Source organism: Vulpes lagopus, chromosome 16 (assembly GCF_018345385.1).
Source record: "Vulpes lagopus strain Blue_001 chromosome 16, ASM1834538v1, whole genome shotgun sequence".
In the NCBI taxonomy this organism is placed as follows: domain Eukaryota; kingdom Metazoa; phylum Chordata; class Mammalia; order Carnivora; family Canidae; genus Vulpes; species Vulpes lagopus.
The window spans coordinates 14,351,411-14,371,246 of NC_054839.1; the positions used below are offsets into that span (position 1 = coordinate 14,351,411).

At 36.3% G+C, this 19,836-nt stretch overlaps 2 protein-coding genes across 3 annotated transcripts in view; both read right to left on the reverse strand.

Moving 5' to 3' along the window:
* HS6ST3 (heparan sulfate 6-O-sulfotransferase 3) overlaps nt 1-19,836 on the reverse strand; it is a 646,367-nt gene that overhangs the window by 99,655 nt on the left and 526,876 nt on the right. The gene's annotated exons all lie outside the window — the stretch shown is intronic.
* Nucleotides 16,093-16,458, reverse strand: LOC121477164 (60S ribosomal protein L39-like). Its single transcript, XM_041731395.1, has one exon. It carries the CDS (start codon nt 16,452-16,454, stop codon nt 16,299-16,301), a length of 156 nt encoding a protein of 51 aa, XP_041587329.1. The 5' UTR covers nt 16,455-16,458; the 3' UTR covers nt 16,093-16,298.

The following is a 19,836-nucleotide window of genomic DNA, read 5'->3' on the forward strand; positions in this document are numbered from 1 at the left end:
CCCATCCCCAGCATGGGCACTGTAATTAACCGGTGATACTAGAAACCTCTTCCCTCCACGTTCTGATATTCTAATTTTATTATTTATTATTTAAGTTTTTCTTTGGATTAGACAATGAAAGGAGGCCTCAAGCCTTGCTCCTCACGTGCTGTGTGTGCATTTTCACAGATGATTCACAGTGCTTGTTAAATCATGTATTACTCACCTAAGGATAAAAACTCACAATTTGATATTAAGCAAATCTTTTGCTCTCTCTCTCTTTTACACTACACCAAATAAAGGAGGTAATAATTTTCATTACCATTACCAATCTGATTCATAGTTTGGTTGTAAGATGAATGGTAGAAGGCACTTTTTTAAAAAACAGAATTAGTTTTTACTTAGCAACTATAATATGCTGAGCCCTTTGCTCATAATAGCTCCTTTATGCTCCATAACAATCTTATGACATAAACATAACTGATTCCATTTTTAGAAAGTACTTCATTTAATAAGATCCAGAAAGAAAATTGTGGTTTTCCCTTGAATATGATAAGGGACCAGGGGCAATCCATTAAAATCTTAATTGTGGGAAGGTGCCATGTTCACTGGGTTCCCAGATAAAGCTTTTCAACATGTGAGCTTGTCATACAATGAGAATGGTTACAAAAAAAGAAGCTGAGAACAGTGACCTTATAACATTGAAAATAACTCACTATTATATTTATACTTTGTATGGTGTAACATTTAGAAAATACTCAAACAGTAGGTAGGTGGCCTTTCCTTTTAGGAGAAGATAATTTTAAATATTAGGAAAAAAGAACATTTTTTGTTAGTATTTAAGGCACTTCTGAGTTATGTTTAATCTCACTGCTAGGGTATCTCTCATCTATATTTTAAGAATGAATGATGCCATGAAAAGTACCCTCCCTAACAGAGATGAGTTGCAACCTGAATTGTAGACATGGTCTAACACAAATTAGGTAAATGGATATAAATATTTGGCTTCTTTCTTCATTCAGTAAGTATTTATTGAGCACTAACAAAAGCAATTTCTCTTGCCTTTGATATTAAAAATATACTTTTATTATCTATTTTTATATTTACAGTATTTATATCTGTGTCCTTCTTCTTTTATTTCACTCATTTATTCAACAAGTATTTATTGAGTACATTTGACCAGACTGTGTGCTTAGGTGGGTACTGTCCTTGCCTTCAAGATTTACAATTTATGGATGAGACAGGAAAAATGGATAGTTATAATCAGTATAGCTAGAAAATATATGTGAGGAAATTACCCAAAACCACATACATGTGAGGAACCTGTCCGAGACCAAGGAAAGAACTACCTCTAAAATAGAGGGAATAGAACTTGGCTTCTCACCCAGGGCAGGGAACTGTGACTGTTTCTGTAAGTCAAACACTAGATAATCTCAAAATTCATAGGTTATTGAGTAAAATACTATTTTCTGCCTCCCCAAATTTAGCAAAAGACTTAAAAGAATCTATTTCCAAATAACTGAATCCAAGTAAAAGGTTTAAGAATATTTATGAGAATATAAAATATCAGCACCTAATAAGTAAAATGACAATGCTTGGTAGCCACTCAAAAATAATCAGACATGCAAAGAAGTGCAAAATACCACCCATAATGAGAAGAAAAGTCAATCAAAATAGATCCAATACAGACCCAGATATTAGAATTAGCAGATAAGGATACTAAAATAGTTATTATAACTGCATTTAACATGTTCAAAATTTTAGTGGAGACATTAAAAATATATAAATGATTAAGAGTTAGCTTTTAGACATGAAAACAATTTATGAGATAAAAATGTGTACTAAATAGAATGAATTCACAGATTATAGATTGCAGAAGAAAGGGTTGGTGAATTAGAAGATATGCAATAGAAACTATCCAAATGAAACAAAGAGGGAATGTCTTTTTTTTTTTTTAATAAAAAGAATATCTGGGCAGCCCGGGTGGCTCAGCGGTTTAGCACCGCCTTCAGCCCAGGGTGTGATCCCGGAAACCCAGGATTGAGTCCCACATTGGGCTCCCTGCATGGAGCCTGCTTCTCCCTCTGCCTGTGTCTCTGCCTCTCTCTCCCTCTCTCTCTCTCTCTCTCTCTCTGTATCTCTCATGGATAAATAAATAAAATCTTAAAAAATAAAAATAAAAAATAAAAAGAATATCCATGAGATATCAGACAACTTCAAGAGGCCTAACATATATGTGATTTTAGTACTTGAAGTAGAGGATGAAGAAGCAAAAAATAAAAAATATATATTTGGGGAAATACTAGTTGCAACTTTAAATACACTGATCCAAGAAATTCAAGAAATACCAAGTAAATCCTGCCAGAAAAAAAAACACACACACAAAAATGAAGAAAACCACACCAAAGCACATCATAATCCAGTTGCTCAAAAAAAGTGATAAATAGGAAATCTTAAAAGTAGTCAGAAAAAAAATACATATAACAAAGAGTGAAAACAATGATTGGAGATTTGTCTTTGCCAGCAACACAAATGAGAATAAAATGGAATAACCCTAAAGCACAAAAAGAATATAGAAACTGGCTACAGTGAAAATATCTTTCAAAAATAAAGGTAAAACATTCTTTCAATAATACTAAAGGTGAAATAAATCATCACTCACTCAAAGAAATGTTAAGAAGTCCTTCAAGCATAAGAAAAGAGATACTAGAGGGCAATATAGATAGACATTGGGAATTAAGGTGTAAATTTTCCTTTTTTAAAAAGATTTTATTTATTTATTTGAACGAGAGAGAGAGCATGATTGGGGCAGGTATGCAGAGGCAGAGGGAGAAACAGTTTCTCTGCTGAGCAGGAATCCTGATTTAGGGCTCAATCCCAGGATCCCAAGATCATGACCTGAGCTGAAGGCAGACTCTTAACCAGCTGAGCCACCCGGATGCCTCAAGAAGTAAATTTTTCTTTATTCTGGATGACATTATTGTCTATGCAGAAAATCTAATGGATTTTCCAATGTAACCAATGGGATCCAGAAGGAAAGCTACAAAAAAATAATTGAATTCAGCAAGGTCACATGATAAAAGATCAATATTTAAAAATTCATTACTACTTATATATTAGCAACATTGAGGATTTGAAAAACTTAAAAACTCTACTATTTACAATATCAAAATATGAAATACTTGGCCATAAATCTAACCAACTATATGAAAGACCAGCATAATGAATATTGCAAAACATTTATGAACAAAATTTAATGGAAAGTTATACCATATTAATGGATAGGAAGAATCAATATTTTTTTAAAATTTTATTTATTTATGATAGTCACACACACACACACACACAGAGAGAGAGAGGCGGAGACATAGGCAGAGGGAGAAGCAGGCTCCATGCACTGAGAGCCCAACGTGGGATTCGACCCCGGGTCTCCAGGATCGCGCCCTGGGCCAAAGGCAGGCGCTAAACTGCTGCGCCACCCAGGGATCCCAAGAATCAATATTTTTAAGATTTCAGTTCCCTCCCAACTATAGATTTAAAATAATTCAAATAAAAATTCCAGTAGACTATTGTGGATAATGCAGCTATAAACATCAGGATGCATGTATCCCTTTCAATTAGTATTTTTTATTCTTTGGGTAAATTCTTGGTAGTGTAATTGCTGCATCATAGGATAGTTCTAAACAGCACCAGTGCCATTGACTGATGAATAAAGAAGATGTGGTTTGTACATTTCTATTCCAAACTTAAAGGAATATTATTCAGTCATAAAAAAGATGAAGTCTTGCCATTTGCAACAACATGAATTCAGCTAAAGAGTATTATGCTAAGCAAAATAAGTCAATCAGAGAAAGACAAATACCATATGATTTCACTCATATATGTAATTAAGGAAACAAAACAAATGAGCGAAGGGCAAAAAGAGATAGAGGTAAACCAAGAAACAGATTCTTAACTATAGAGAACAAACTAATGATTACCAGATGGGGGGTAGATGGAGGTATGGGTGAAACAGGTGATAGGGACTAAGGAGTGCACTTGTGATGACCACTGGGTGTTGTGTGGAAGTGCTGAATCACTATATTATATACCCCAAACTAATATGACACCGTATGTTAACTAACTGGAATTTAAAAACTTAAAAAAAATCCCAGCAGGCATTTTTGTAGAAATATTAAAGTTGTTATAAACTTTATATGGAAATGCAACTGACCTAGAATAATAAGAAAGCTTTGGCTAAGAAGGAAACAGTTGAAAGGCTAACATTTCCTGAACTAAAGACTTAAAATAAAGCTACAAAAATCAAGACAGTGAAGTACTGGCATTAAGATAGAAAAATATATCAGCAGAACAGAGTCCAGAAATCTCTCTCTCCCTTTTTCTTATTAAACACACACACACACACACACATACACAGGAAATTCAATGAAGAAAGAGAAGATAATTCTTATCAACAAATGGTTATGGAATACATTGGATATCCTTCTGTAAAAAATTTTAACTTTTATCCATATCTTGTACCTATATAAAAATTAACTTCAAATGGGTCATAATTCTAAATGTAAAACCCCAAATTTAAAAACTGATAGAAAAAGCATATGAGAAAATCTCTGTGGCATAGGTTAGGTGATAATTTCATATTTAGTACACCAAAAAAAATTTTTTTTCAAGTTTACAGTCTAAATTTTATTATCTCGAAGTCACAATGCTGATCACAAATGTGCACCCTTTAAAGTAGTAACAAACAATAACACACATGGAGAAATTCTTGCAACAAAACACAGTGGACCAACAGAGACAACTATAATCATAAATGAATATAATGATAAATTTTACTTATTCAAAATTAAATTATCCTGCTCTTCTAGATACTGCTAAGATAGTTTAAAAACAAGCCAAATACTGGGAAAAAATCTTAGGAAATCACATACCTGACTAAGGGTTTATATACAGAATATATAAAGAACTCACAAGAGTCAATAACAAAAAGCCAAATAACTCAATAAAAATTAAGCAAAGATTTGAAAAGAAAATTTACTAAAGGTGACATATAAATAGAAAATAAGTATATAAAAGGATATTCAATATCATTAGTTGTTAGGGAAATGCAAATCAAACATACAATCAGATATCACTACACACCTGTCAGAGCCTACACATTCCTGATACCAAGAACCTACAGGGGTACAGCTGCTTTGGAAAACAGTTCCATAGTCCCTGAAAAAGTTAAACATGTGCCTACTCTATGATCCAATCATGCCACTCTTAGGTATTTATTCAAGAGAAATAAAAACAAGTGTTCAGGGCTCACATAAAATATTCCCAGCAGCTTTATTTGCAACATCCCCAAACTGGAAGCAACCAGATTATTCACCAATAGCTGAATGGATCAACAATTATGGTAATCTATACAGTGAACCACTACTCAGCTCTAAATGAATAAACTATTGATGCACACAAAATATGGATGAAACTCAAAACAATTATGCCCAGTGAAAGAAAGAAGCTAGACCAAAAAATAAAAGTATGTATTTTATGATTTCATTTGCATGACATTCTCAAGAAAGAAAACTAATCTCTAGGCACAGAGTAGGTCAGTGTTTGCCTGGATGAGGGTGAGAAGAGGAGCTGAAGGAAGGAATTCCAAAAGGGAACAAAGAGAATTTGGGGGGTGATGGATCTGTTCACAATCTTGATTGTAGTTTCATGGTGCATACATGTGTCAAATTGACCACACACTTTATACTTGTATAGTTTACTATATGCTAATTATACATCAGTAAAACTGCTTAAAAAGTTACAGACATAACAAAAGACCCTATTTCCCTTCTCCCTGCCTCCACATAAGTAATCACTATCAAAGTTGATATGTATCTACTCAGTGCATTTTTCTCACTTTGTCTCCTTCTTTGTGTACCCATTCAATGTAGACTTCTATTTTATGTGTTTTAAGTGTACATAACGGTTAATATAACGTGCACATTACACTTTATTGCTTTAATCTCTCTAGAGTGTTGTGAAGGATATATGAGCTTTGCTTCTGAAGCTGTACTGCCTTTTGGGAAGAAGCCAGTCTAATCCCACGAGGAGAATAAAGCAATGGAAAGACAACTTTCTCTAAAATGGAAAAGTAAGACTACAAAAGAAAGCAAGCAAGCATAGATGTGATGAAGAACTTGGAAGAGCGGAGGCAAAAAGAGGAAGCCTAATAAAGTATTTCACAATGAAACATCAAAAGATTCTTAGAATCATAAAATGGGAATTAAAGGGATTTAGGACAAGACCATTAAAAAGCTCTTTAAGAGGCAGGAGGAAATGACAGTAAGATAAAACAGAAATGTCATGAAAAATGCCTTACAAACAGACTGCTGGGTAAGCCAAGATCATGTTCAAGCACAGAGAGGAGGAAGGCATGGCCAGGAGAGGGTATGGGGAAGAGGTAACTACAGCCGGGCTCTGAATGCACCAGAGGAATTAACCAGTAAGCTGCACCTGGAAGGTTCAGAAGACCTGCAGGGAGAGTCATCTGGGTACCAATGAAAAGCAGATTGGTACAGATTGAACAGCTCGGGAGAACCAACATTTATTGAGAGCTTTGTCAGTTAGAATCAGGTTCATCTGTAAGCATCAGAATATCCAAAATAGCAATGGCCTAACAAGATGGACTTGGGCATCTTGGTCTCCTACAGGAGATCCAGAAGTAGGCAATGCTGGGCTGGAAGGCCAGCTCCAAAGTGCTGCTTCAAGCTGCCATCTCCAGCAGCATAAGGGGGGACGTCCTCCATCATGGTCCAGGGATGTCTGCTGGAGCACCCCGTGAGGCTTACAGGGTCGCGGAAGGAAAATAGGGGAAAGAACAAAGGGTGCATACCCACTGTTTCCTCCAGATTCTTGGCAGGTGCTGTCTAGAACTTCTGCTTTCATTTCATTTCACTGGCAGTGATTGTGTGTCACAGACGTATCCAGCTTCAAGGAAGGCTGGGAGAGGCAGTCAGCATTTATAGTGGCTATGCAGCAGCGCAAAATTAAGATTCTTCCATTAAGCAAGAGGAGAACAGGGACATTGGTACAGTTAGCTGTCTTTGCCACAAACCCCTTTAGGCTAAACATATATCTATACTATATATGTATTCTACATTATATATATAGTCTACATTATACATGTATATGTATTATATATACACAAATGTATATGTACATTATATATTTATACATTATATACTCATTGTACACATGTACAATATGTGTATTATGTAGTAATATATACATATATGCATTATATACATATATGTATATGCATGTTATGTGTGCATACATGGGTGTGCATACATGTATACATGGGTATACATGTATATATTTAATCCACACCAAAACCGTACAAGAGAAATATTATTATTCCCACTTTAGAGGTGAAGAAAATGAGGTATCAAGAGTTCAAATATATTATGGAAAGTCACAGTAGGATTAAAATCTAGATCTGTCTGGCTCTACCACACATATTCCTTTCACTATTAAAAATGGGAAATTTAAGAGTCATGATCCCAGGGTAAAGATTCTTGAGAACAATATAAAAAAATGTGGTTGCAAAAAGAAGGCAGAAGGCCCAAGCAGAATGATTAAATTTTTTTGAAAAATAAAACAGTGTATTTATAATTTTTTAAATAAGAAATTGATAAGCAATGTCTATGGAACATTTCTGGCCTTTGTTAGTGAAAACCTGAGTCTTTGACATATATTTTGTCTAGCTTCATGATCATCTTACTTATATACCAAATCCCCACATTCTGAAAACCAATTTTTTACCTTAAATCATTTATTGGCAAAACCTGATCCAAACTGATATGAGAGTCTTAAAATCTATTACTTAGTTTCTTTGGTGTGATTATTCATGAGCTTCACTACAGAAATATCAATGAGCCTGACCACAGGGACTCCTGCACACTCCATGGATGCTATGTAATAAATGGTACATGTACAATATTACCTTTACAAGCCTGAAACTTTTTGTTTGAGAAATATATCTGGCTCCAAGTGTTCAGATATGGTAACATAGACTATTATAAAAATCCTCCTACTACTGAAAAAAAAAAAAACAAATAAGGTAATATCTGTGGAAGTGCATGGGGATGGCTTAAGAAATCCCTGTCAATGTGTAAATACATCATTATAGCCTGTGACCAGATGCCCTCCTTTGTCTTTAGCTCAGTAAGTCAGTACCTGAAGTGTGCTGTCTTCCATAAAGAGAATGTATCTGCAAATTTACCTTGAATATAAATTTCAGAGACATTATTATTATTAGACAAATATTGTGATTTATGCTAACATTCTAATTAGCTTGGCTTAATTTGGTTATAGAAAAATCTTCCTCAGAGACAACACTTCATGTGTGGTTAATCCCTGAAGACTCCAGACTGGAACACAAATCACCCGCAGAGGCAAATATGAGGTCATTAAGGAGATAAAGATATAAAAATGCTGTGTCTTGTTCTAAAATAATATGTCTAAGCACCTTGCACTCAGGTGATATGCACCATAAAAACACATAAACACCTTGTTCTTTGAGAGGAATTATCATTAGCCTCAGTACAGAGGCAATCAGCGTGAGAGGGTTTTGAAGAATTTAAAACTTTGCTGCCACTTCTGCTCGTTAATTCACAGTTTCAAGGTCTCCACTATCTGCTCACCATGTGTCTTTGTACAAATTGTATGATTTTTCTTCAGTTCCCGCAGTGGTTATCATTACACAGTCTTTCACTGAGCTCTTACAAAGATACGCAATGAAGAGAGAACAGGAAGATGTGCTAATGTGAATTGTTCTTTTAATGACACTCTTAAACATGCGATATGAATGACATAAAACAGTATTTCCTAAGTGAGCAGCAAACTTCAAAATACTACCAGGCACATCTATATCATCATCTGAGGAGCCAGAGGCCTGTGAAGATACAAGGATTATAAACAAAAGAAGAAAATCTTTATTTCCAGATTGCTTTCGTCAATAGGAGAGACTTCCGTTCACAGGATGTGTTGCTTTTTCACCGTATCAGAATGAGGCTAAAAGCAGAAGATGTAAAACAGAAACCAAACAGGCCGTCCATGGCTTAATCAGTGAGGCTAATCATAATTAAGGAGCTAGGTTAGCTCACCTAAAAAGAAATCTGAGAGAACACAGAAGACCAGCATGCCATTAAAAAGCTCCCTGTCCATTCATTCTTTTCCTGACTCTCATAAACTCCAGGAGAAAAAAAGAGAAAGCTCGTGCCAAGCCCATGGATGGAAGGAAAACAGAATGTGCTTCTCTCGAGGGGAGAGCCCCCCTTCCACTTGCCCCGTGCTTTCAACAGCTGCAGAAGCGGCCTGCAGGGTTAGAGTCTCTCTGTAGTTCATTACCACCTACTATGTGCAAGTAGCTAGGAGTCATATGAAAGGGAAGAAGAGAGCCATGGCCTCGTGGAGTTTGTAATCTATTTTTTGGAGAGAAGAGGACAAGAACAAAACAAATTTTATAGAAAGTACACATGAGTGACAACAGGGTCTTAGAACTGATATACAATATAGGGGTTTAGAGGAGAAGCAGAATATTTAGGATGCTTCCAGAAGCTGAGTGACTTATTATTTTATTTTATTTTATTTATTAGAGAGAGAGAGAGAGAGAGAGAGACTACACAAGCAAGGGGTAATGGCAGAGGGAGAGGGAGAAGCAGGATCCCACTGAGCAGGGAGTCTGAATGAGGCTGGATCCCAGGCCCCCAGACCATGACCCAATCCAAAGGCAGACACTTAACTGACTGAGACACTGAGGCGCCACAGTGACTTCTTTTATCACTGCCTCCAGTGTCCGGGAGACCAAAAGAAGAAGATAGGAAGGAGGAGCAGTGGGAAAGAACAGGTGAGCCAAACCAAAGTCTTGGCAACTGGTGCTGTGAATACACATATCTGTGATTTGCCAGCACTTGGTCAGCGAGTGTGGGAGAGCACCCCCTTGAGTCTGGGGAGGGATGTGGATGCCCAGGATGGTGTGAGTTCCTTTGTGGACAGAGCCAAGGAAGACAGCCAGGGTGTTAGGACACTGGGCTCTCAGGCAGCCAGGAAAGTGTGTGTTTTCTTATTCTGGGCTTTACTTGAAGAATCTCTAGGACAACTTTGTGGAAGGTAGATTCACAGTTATAGGTAACGGCAGAGGTGCTAAATTATTTAACTACATTTTCTTTAGTCCTGCAAGCATAAACCTGTAGAAAGACAGATTCACTGAAAAAGCCGAGTGCAGATCATGGAATGTAAAACAGTAATTATGCTGGCAATTACTCATTTTAAAGTCTAAGCAAGCTGGCTTTAATAAACCACAAACCACATATCACCAATACTCTCCTTTTTATTACAATAAAATAGCACTTTCAAGCTTGTAATTGCTTTATAGTCCTAGAAATAGAATGTTGATGAGATTATTTCCACAGGGTTCAAATATTTATGAAAATCCTAATAATTTTAGAAGTCAAAACACAAACATTAACAAAAAAAAACCTTTATAAAATAAAAGAGTCTTTCTGTTGCTTTTTCTGTTGTCTTTAAACCAAAAGGAAGCATTGGTCTCACATTTTCTGACTTCTTGAAGTTGGAGCTTCTTAGTTGCCATTTTAAAGTAAGGATTTTGAGGAGAAGTGTGCATGGGACACACTGAGGCTATTTAGAAAGGACCAAGCTTCTTTACAAAGATATACTTTACTACAGCTTTAAAAAGCTTCATCACTGAACGAAAGATGTAGCTGGGAAGAGAGAAGTGATACAAAGTAAAAGGAGGAACATGATGATGAATAAAGTGGAAAACAATGGTTAATGTAGGCATTAACTAAATGTCTTAGTCTGTTTGAGCCACTATGACAAAGTACTATGCCGGAGGAGCTTATAAACCACAGAAATTTGTTTCTCACGGTTCTGGTTCTGGACGCTGGAAGTTCAAGATCAGATGCCAGCATGGGCAGGACTGGTGCAGGGCTTCTTCTGGGTTGCAGGCTGCTGACTTCTCTGGTATCCTCATATGGCAGGGAGCAGAGACGAAGTAAGCTCTCCTGACCCTTCTAATGGCACTAATCCCATTAATGAGGGCCCCACCCTTACGGTCTCATCTTACCTAATGACCTCCCAAAGGTCCCACTTCCTCATACCAGCACATTAGGGAGGGTATGGTTTCAACATGGGAATTTTAGAAGGTACACAAACATTCAGTCCCTAACACCAAATTGAGCATTCATTCATTCCTCCATTCATTCATTATCTTATTTAACATATTTGAATTAGGGCTTCTTCTGTGCCCAGCATTAATTTTTGAAAGTTACATTGGTAGTTATTCAGTTCTGTTTCTTTCTTTTTTTTTTAAGATTTTATTTATTTATTCATGAGAGGCACAGAGAGAGGCAGAGACACAGGCAGAGGGAGAAGCAGGCTCCATGCAGGGAGCCCGACCTGGGACCCAATCCCGGGTCTCCAAGATCACACCCTGGGCAGAAGGCGGCGCTAAACCTCTGAGCCACCGGGGCTGCCCTATTCAGTTCTGTTTCAAATAAAATCTTACACTGTCCAGATAAAACAGTTTAAGGAGGAGTTTTAGGAAGCTAAGATATATGTCATAAGTTCAAATTTATAATCTAGATTTGTTTAATCATCACCAAGTTTGAAGATGGAGCAGTCTTTTCAAGCAGAGAGCTTCCTTCAGATGATAGTGACTTAGAAGTCACATTCCAAGTTTGAAGATGGAGCAGTCTTTTCAAGCAGAGAGCTTCCTTCAGATGATAGTGACTTAGAAGTCACATTCCAAGTTTGAAGATGGAGCCAGTCTTTCAAGCAGAAATACTGGTGGCCACCAGGAGCAGACAATAACCACTGGCTGACAACCAGCAAGGAAATGGGATTTCATTCCTAAAACCACTAGGAACAGATTTTTTTCTAAAGATTTTATTTATTTATTTACTCCTCTGGGAGTGCCAAATGGAATGGAAGGGAGTCAGGAAGGAAATGGTGTGTAATTATTTTATTTATTTATTTATTTACTCCTCTGGGAGTGCCAAATGGAATGGAAGGGAGTCAGGAAGGAAATGGTGTGTAATTATTTTATTTATTTATGATAGTCATACAGAGAGAGAGAGGGGCAGAGACACAGGCAGAGGGAGGAGCAGGCTCCATGCACTGGGAGCCTAACGTGGGATTCGATCCTGGGTCTCCAGGATCGCGCCCTGGGCCAAAGGCAGGCGCCAAACCACTGTGCCACCCAGGGATCCCGCTAGGTGCTGCTTTTTTTTTTTTAATTTTTTTATTTATTTATTTACTCCTCTGGGAGTGCCAAATGGAATGGAAGGGAGTCAGGAAGGAAACTGGTGTGTAATTATTTTATTTATTTATTTATTTATTTACTCCTCTGGGAGTGCCAAATGGAATGGAAGGGAGTCAGGAAGGAAACTGGTGTGTAATTATTTTATTTATTTATTTATTTATTTACTCCTCTGGGAGTGCCAAATGGAATGGAAGGGAGTCAGGAAGGAAATGGTGTGTAATTATTTTATTTATTTATTTATTTATTTACTCCTCTGGGAGTGCCAAATGGAATGGAAGGGAGTCAGGAAGGAAACTGGTGTGTAATTATTTTATTTATTTATTTATTTACTCCTCTGGGAGTGCCAAATGGAATGGAAGGGAGTCAGGAAGGAAACTGGTGTGTAATTATTTTATTTATTTATTTACTCCTCTGGGAGTGCCAAATGGAATGGAAGGGAGTCAGGAAGGAAATGGTGTGTAATTATTTTATTTATTTATTTATTTATTTATTTATTTATTTACTCCTCTGGGAGTGCCAAATGGAATGGAAGGGAGTCAGGAAGGAAATGGTGTGTAATTATTTTATTTATTTATTTATTTATTTATTTATTTATTTATTTATTTATTTACTCCTCTGGGAGTGCCAAATGGAATGGAAGGGAGTCAGGAAGGAAACTGGTGTGTAATTATTTTATTTATTTATTTATTTATTTACTCCTCTGGGAGTGCCAAATGGAATGGAAGGGAGTCAGGAAGGAAATGGTGTGTAATTATTTTATTTATTTATTTACTCCTCTGGGAGTGCCAAATGGAATGGAAGGGAGTCAGGAAGGAAATGGTGTGTAATTATTTTATTTATTTTTTCATGAGAGACACAGAGAGAGAGAAAGAGAGAGAGAGAGGCAGAGACATAGGTAGAAGGAGAAGCAGGCACCTTGCCGGGAGGCTGATACAGGACTCAGTCCCAGCACCCTGGGATCATGCCCTGAGCCAAAGGCAGACACTTAACCACTGAACCACCCCAGAGTCCCAGGAACAGAATTGTTGACCATCTGAATGAGTTTGGAATCTGATTCATTCTTAGACCCTCTATACAGCTTGGCTGACATGTTGATATTGGTCTTATTAGACCCTAAGAACCCACCTAGGCCAACCAGACTTTGGAACTACAGAATTATTAGCTAAGTTTGTGATGATTTGTTATGTAGTAACATAAAACTAACATAGACAGATAAGTAGGTAGATTAGATAGATAGTAGATAAACACATACATAGATACATAGATGCATACATCACTGCTGGCATTTCACATTAATTAGAATATTAGTTGAAATTAGTTACTTAATGACATGAAATAGGAGGACTGTTTGGTAGTGAGTCTAGATCAGTCATATATACCCTCTTGGTTACTGCTACAGACAGAAATTACATTGTACTTTTAGTAGTCTAGGAGGCTATTTTAGTTATCTGCCCAGATTCACTTCTACTTTAACAAAACAAAACAAAATCTTCTCTAATCATATCAGCCCCCCAAATGGAATGCTTATGGGATATTGGAACAATTCAAAAAATAATAATGGTAGCTAATTCAAGAAATAAAGACAATTAAAATTTCTAGAAAAAGCAAAAAGCAATATGAGAAAAGTAATAAAACCATGATACACTGTTAGAGTCTGTTTTAAATCACATTAAATAATCACAATAATATAAATATTCTTTATTGATTTTGATCTTTTAGAATTAGCTCAAAGACAAAGCACAAAAGATTTAATTATGATTATAGAACAGAATGTAGATGTTATCAACCTGAATCATATAAAAGCACAAAACAAAAAAATCTCAGAGGTGGAAAGGGAGGAAAACAGTAAGTAGGGCCCATCTTAGAAAGTAGAGGAGTAGGAAACACTCTCTCTAATTGATGGAACAAGAAATTAAGATTTAAGTATACTGTGTTTCCTAATACTCAATATGACTAATAAGGGAACTAGAAATCTTGATACAACTATGTTTTAAATGTGGAGGGAAGGTAGGAAATGATGTAAGTGAATACAACCATTAACTTTCATCATGAGAAATAGATAATTTCTACCTTAACTAGATAAAGATAAATAAATAAAGATAGAGCAGTAGTAAGTGCTAGAAGAAACAGGTGGTTTCCTCCCCTGGTTTGTTTGTTTGTTTGTTTATTTATTTATTTATTTACTCCTCTGGGAGTGCCAAATGGAATGGAAGGGAGTCAGGAAGGAAACTGGTGTGTAATTATTTTATTTATTTTTATTTTTATTTTTTAAGATTGTATTTATTCATGAGAGACAGAGAGAGAGATAGGCAGAGACAGAAGCAGAGGAAGAAGTAGGCTCCATTCAGGGAGCCCAATGTGGGACTCGATCCGTAGACCATAGGATCACACCCTGTACGGAAGGCAGATACTCAGCCACTGAGCCACCCAGGTGCCCCTGTAATTATTTTAAATTGGAAATATTTCAAGAATTTAAAAAATATAGGGTAATGAGATAATAAACATTCAAAATACACCCAGCTTTGTCAAATTTAGTATTTTCCTATATATGCTCCAGATTTTTTCTAATTTGAAAAATGTTGAAAAGTAAAATACAATTGTAGAACCCAATGTAACTCTCTAATCCGTTTCCTCAGAGTTAAGGACTGGCTTGGGGTCGGTGTTTCATCTCCTTGAATGTTTTGTTTTCCTCTTCATATGTATAAATTCTTAATACATAAAGTATTACTTTGCATATTTTTAAACTTTAAATTGCCAGTTTGCTTATTTTTGCATTCTTTCTTTGAAACCTATCCATGTTGACATGTAGCTCTACTCCACTTAGGATGTCTGTTTTTGCTATTAGTATATTAAACAAAATGATATTTGTATTTAAAGACTACTCCACAATTTATTAACTAATCATTCCAATTAATAGACGGCTGGACTATTTCCAGATCTTCACTATTACAAACAATCATGAGTATCCTTCATCATCTACCCATCTACTTCTGTATGGATATAGATGTACAAAAGTTGTTCTAGGCTATGTAGCTAACAAGTTGCTAGAGAGCCAGGAATGCACACCTTCACTGATACATCTAAGGTAGCGATGCCAATTAAAATTCCCACCAGCAACACATGAGTGTTCTGTGGCCTCACAATCTCCAACTCTTGGCATTCTCAAACATTTCAATTATGCATACTTGATGAGGTAAAATGGCACTCCTTTGTGCTATTCTGTCTTTACCTGATCATCCTGGAAGAGAAAGCACCTTTTCATATGTTTGCTGGACACTTGGGTTTACTCCTTTATGATTATCTCCTACTCCTACCCTCTACCCAATTTTTAATTCTGTTGTTTTCTTCAGTACTATGTAGAAGTTATCTATTTACTTGAGATACTAATCCTCTTGTAATATATATATTACAAATATCTTTTTCTAGATTGTCTTTCCACCTGATACACATTTTTATAGAGATGTTATACATTTAAATATAGCCTAATTCATCTATATTTTTCTTTTACATTTGTGGGGTTCTGTACTTTTTTTAAGATTTTATTTGAGAGAAAGCACATGAACAGGGGGAGGAGCAGAGAGGGGGGAGACATGCTGACTCCTCATCAAGACCTGAGCCAAAGGCAGACACTTAGCAGACAGAGCCACACAGGTGTCCCTTAGCCACACTTTAAATACTTCGTTGTCAGGGCCATTTCTATCACTGCAGAAAGTTCTATCAGACAGTGCTATGTGAGATCTGACAGGAGGGGGAATTCAGTACTTCACAAATCAGGACACAACAGCAGCTCAGCTGAAAGGTCTCACATTTTTTACTGAACCAACCTACTGGTATAGAGGCATAGTAACAGAGAAAATCATTCCCTTGATAAGACATGTCTATTGGCCAGGTAGGAAGGATGTTTCCATAATGATAGGATAGGAACATGTGATCTCCATGCGGCTTAAATATGTGTGCCAGTTATGTTTGCTATTTCATGATGTGCGATGCTTCCTCATAGACCCAGCTTGGTTCTTCTCCAGTGCCTCCTCTTGGAGTTGTACCTGATTTTATTACCAGTTTTCATCTGAATCCACTGGGGAATAGGACGATTCTGCTTTTGTTTCTTGGCCAGGAATTGCTTGATTCTGAAAGTCTTGTGAGAAGACATGGCGATCACAGTCAACCACACGCCGGGTTTTGTACTTTAAATCTTTTCCTACCCAAAATATTCCTAATACTTTCTTCTAAAAATTTCAGTGTTTTTCATTTTCACATTTAATTTTTTAATCCACAAAGGAGCTACTTAAAGCAGAAATACTGGTGGCCACCAGGAGCAGACAATAACCACTGGCTGACAACCAGCAAGGAAATGGGATTTCATTCCTAAAACCACTAGGAACAGATTTTTTTCTAAAGATTTTATTTATTTATTCATGAGAGACACAGAGAGAGAGAAAGAGAGAGAGAGAGAGGCAGAGACATAGGTAGAAGGAGAAGCAGGCACCTTGCCGGGAGGCTGATACAGGACTCAGTCCCAGCACCCTGGGATCATGCCCTGAGCCAAAGGCAGACACTTAACCACTGAACCACCCCAGAGTCCCAGGAACAGAATTGTTGACCATCTGAATGAGTTTGGAATCTGATTCATTCTTAGACCCTCTATACAGCTTGGCTGACATGTTGATATTGGTCTTATTAGACCCTAAGAACCCACCTAGGCCAACCAGACTTTGGAACTACAGAATTATTAGCTAAGTTTGTGATGATTTGTTATGTAGTAACATAAAACTAACATAGACAGATAAGTAGGTAGATTAGATAGATAGTAGATAAACACATACATAGATACATAGATGCATACATCACTGCTGGCATTTCACATTAATTAGAATATTAGTTGAAATTAGTTACTTAATGACATGAAATAGGAGGACTGTTTGGTAGTGAGTCTAGATCAGTCATATATACCCTCTTGGTTACTGCTACAGACAGAAATTACATTGTACTTTTAGTAGTCTAGGAGGCTATTTTAGTTATCTGCCCAGATTCACTTCTACTTTAACAAAACAAAACAAAATCTTCTCTAATCATATCAGCCCCCCAAATGGAATGCTTATGGGATATTGGAACAATTCAAAAAATAATAATGGTAGCTAATTCAAGAAATAAAGACAATTAAAATTTCTAGAAAAAGCAAAAAGCAATATGAGAAAAGTAATAAAACCATGATACACTGTTAGAGTCTGTTTTAAATCACATTAAATAATCACAATAATATAAATATTCTTTATTGATTTTGATCTTTTAGAATTAGCTCAAAGACAAAGCACAAAAGATTTAATTATGATTATAGAACAGAATGTAGATGTTATCAACCTGAATCATATAAAAGCACAAAACAAAAAAATCTCAGAGGTGGAAAGGGAGGAAAACAGTAAGTAGGGCCCATCTTAGAAAGTAGAGGAGTAGGAAACACTCTCTCTAATTGATGGAACAAGAAATTAAGATTTAAGTATACTGTGTTTCCTAATACTCAATATGACTAATAAGGGAACTAGAAATCTTGATACAACTATGTTTTAAATGTGGAGGGAAGGTAGGAAATGATGTAAGTGAATACAACCATTAACTTTCATCATGAGAAATAGATAATTTCTACCTTAACTAGATAAAGATAAATAAATAAAGATAGAGCAGTAGTAAGTGCTAGAAGAAACAGGTGGTTTCCTCCCCTGGTTTGTTTGTTTGTTTGTTTATTTATTTATTTATTTACTCCTCTGGGAGTGCCAAATGGAATGGAAGGGAGTCAGGAAGGAAACTGGTGTGTAATTATTTTATTTATTTTTATTTTTATTTTTTAAGATTGTATTTATTCATGAGAGACAGAGAGAGAGATAGGCAGAGACAGAAGCAGAGGAAGAAGTAGGCTCCATTCAGGGAGCCCAATGTGGGACTCGATCCGTAGACCATAGGATCACACCCTGTACGGAAGGCAGATACTCAGCCACTGAGCCACCCAGGTGCCCCTGTAATTATTTTAAATTGGAAATATTTCAAGAATTTAAAAAATATAGGGTAATGAGATAATAAACATTCAAAATACACCCAGCTTTGTCAAATTTAGTATTTTCCTATATATGCTCCAGATTTTTTCTAATTTGAAAAATGTTGAAAAGTAAAATACAATTGTAGAACCCAATGTAACTCTCTAATCCGTTTCCTCAGAGTTAAGGACTGGCTTGGGGTCGGTGTTTCATCTCCTTGAATGTTTTGTTTTCCTCTTCATATGTATAAATTCTTAATACATAAAGTATTACTTTGCATATTTTTAAACTTTAAATTGCCAGTTTGCTTATTTTTGCATTCTTTCTTTGAAACCTATCCATGTTGACATGTAGCTCTACTCCACTTAGGATGTCTGTTTTTGCTATTAGTATATTAAACAAAATGATATTTGTATTTAAAGACTACTCCACAATTTATTAACTAATCATTCCAATTAATAGACGGCTGGACTATTTCCAGATCTTCACTATTACAAACAATCATGAGTATCCTTCATCATCTACCCATCTACTTCTGTATGGATATAGATGTACAAAAGTTGTTCTAGGCTATGTAGCTAACAAGTTGCTAGAGAGCCAGGAATGCACACCTTCACTGATACATCTAAGGTAGCGATGCCAATTAAAATTCCCACCAGCAACACATGAGTGTTCTGTGGCCTCACAATCTCCAACTCTTGGCATTCTCAAACATTTCAATTATGCATACTTGATGAGGTAAAATGGCACTCCTTTGTGCTATTCTGTCTTTACCTGATCATCCTGGAAGAGAAAGCACCTTTTCATATGTTTGCTGGACACTTGGGTTTACTCCTTTATGATTATCTCCTACTCCTACCCTCTACCCAATTTTTAATTCTGTTGTTTTCTTCAGTACTATGTAGAAGTTATCTATTTACTTGAGATACTAATCCTCTTGTAATATATATATTACAAATATCTTTTTCTAGATTGTCTTTCCACCTGATACACATTTTTATAGAGATGTTATACATTTAAATATAGCCTAATTCATCTATATTTTTCTTTTACATTTGTGGGGTTCTGTACTTTTTTTAAGATTTTATTTGAGAGAAAGCACATGAACAGGGGGAGGAGCAGAGAGGGGGAGACATGCTGACTCCTCATCAAGACCTGAGCCAAAGGCAGACACTTAGCAGACAGAGCCACACAGGTGTCCCTTAGCCACACTTTAAATACTTCGTTGTCAGGGCCATTTCTATCACTGCAGAAAGTTCTATCAGACAGTGCTATGTGAGATCTGACAGGAGGGGGAATTCAGTACTTCACAAATCAGGACACAACAGCAGCTCAGCTGAAAGGTCTCACATTTTTTACTGAACCAACCTACTGGTATAGAGGCATAGTAACAGAGAAAATCATTCCCTTGATAAGACATGTCTATTGGCCAGGTAGGAAGGATGTTTCCATAATGATAGGATAGGAACATGTGATCTCCATGCGGCTTAAATATGTGTGCCAGTT

What these genes read in the sequence shown, in the direction of transcription:
- LOC121477164 (XM_041731395.1), bottom strand. Translation starts at nt 16,454, where the DNA reads ATGTCTTCTCACAAGACTTTCAGAATCAAGCAATTCCTGGCCAAGAAA.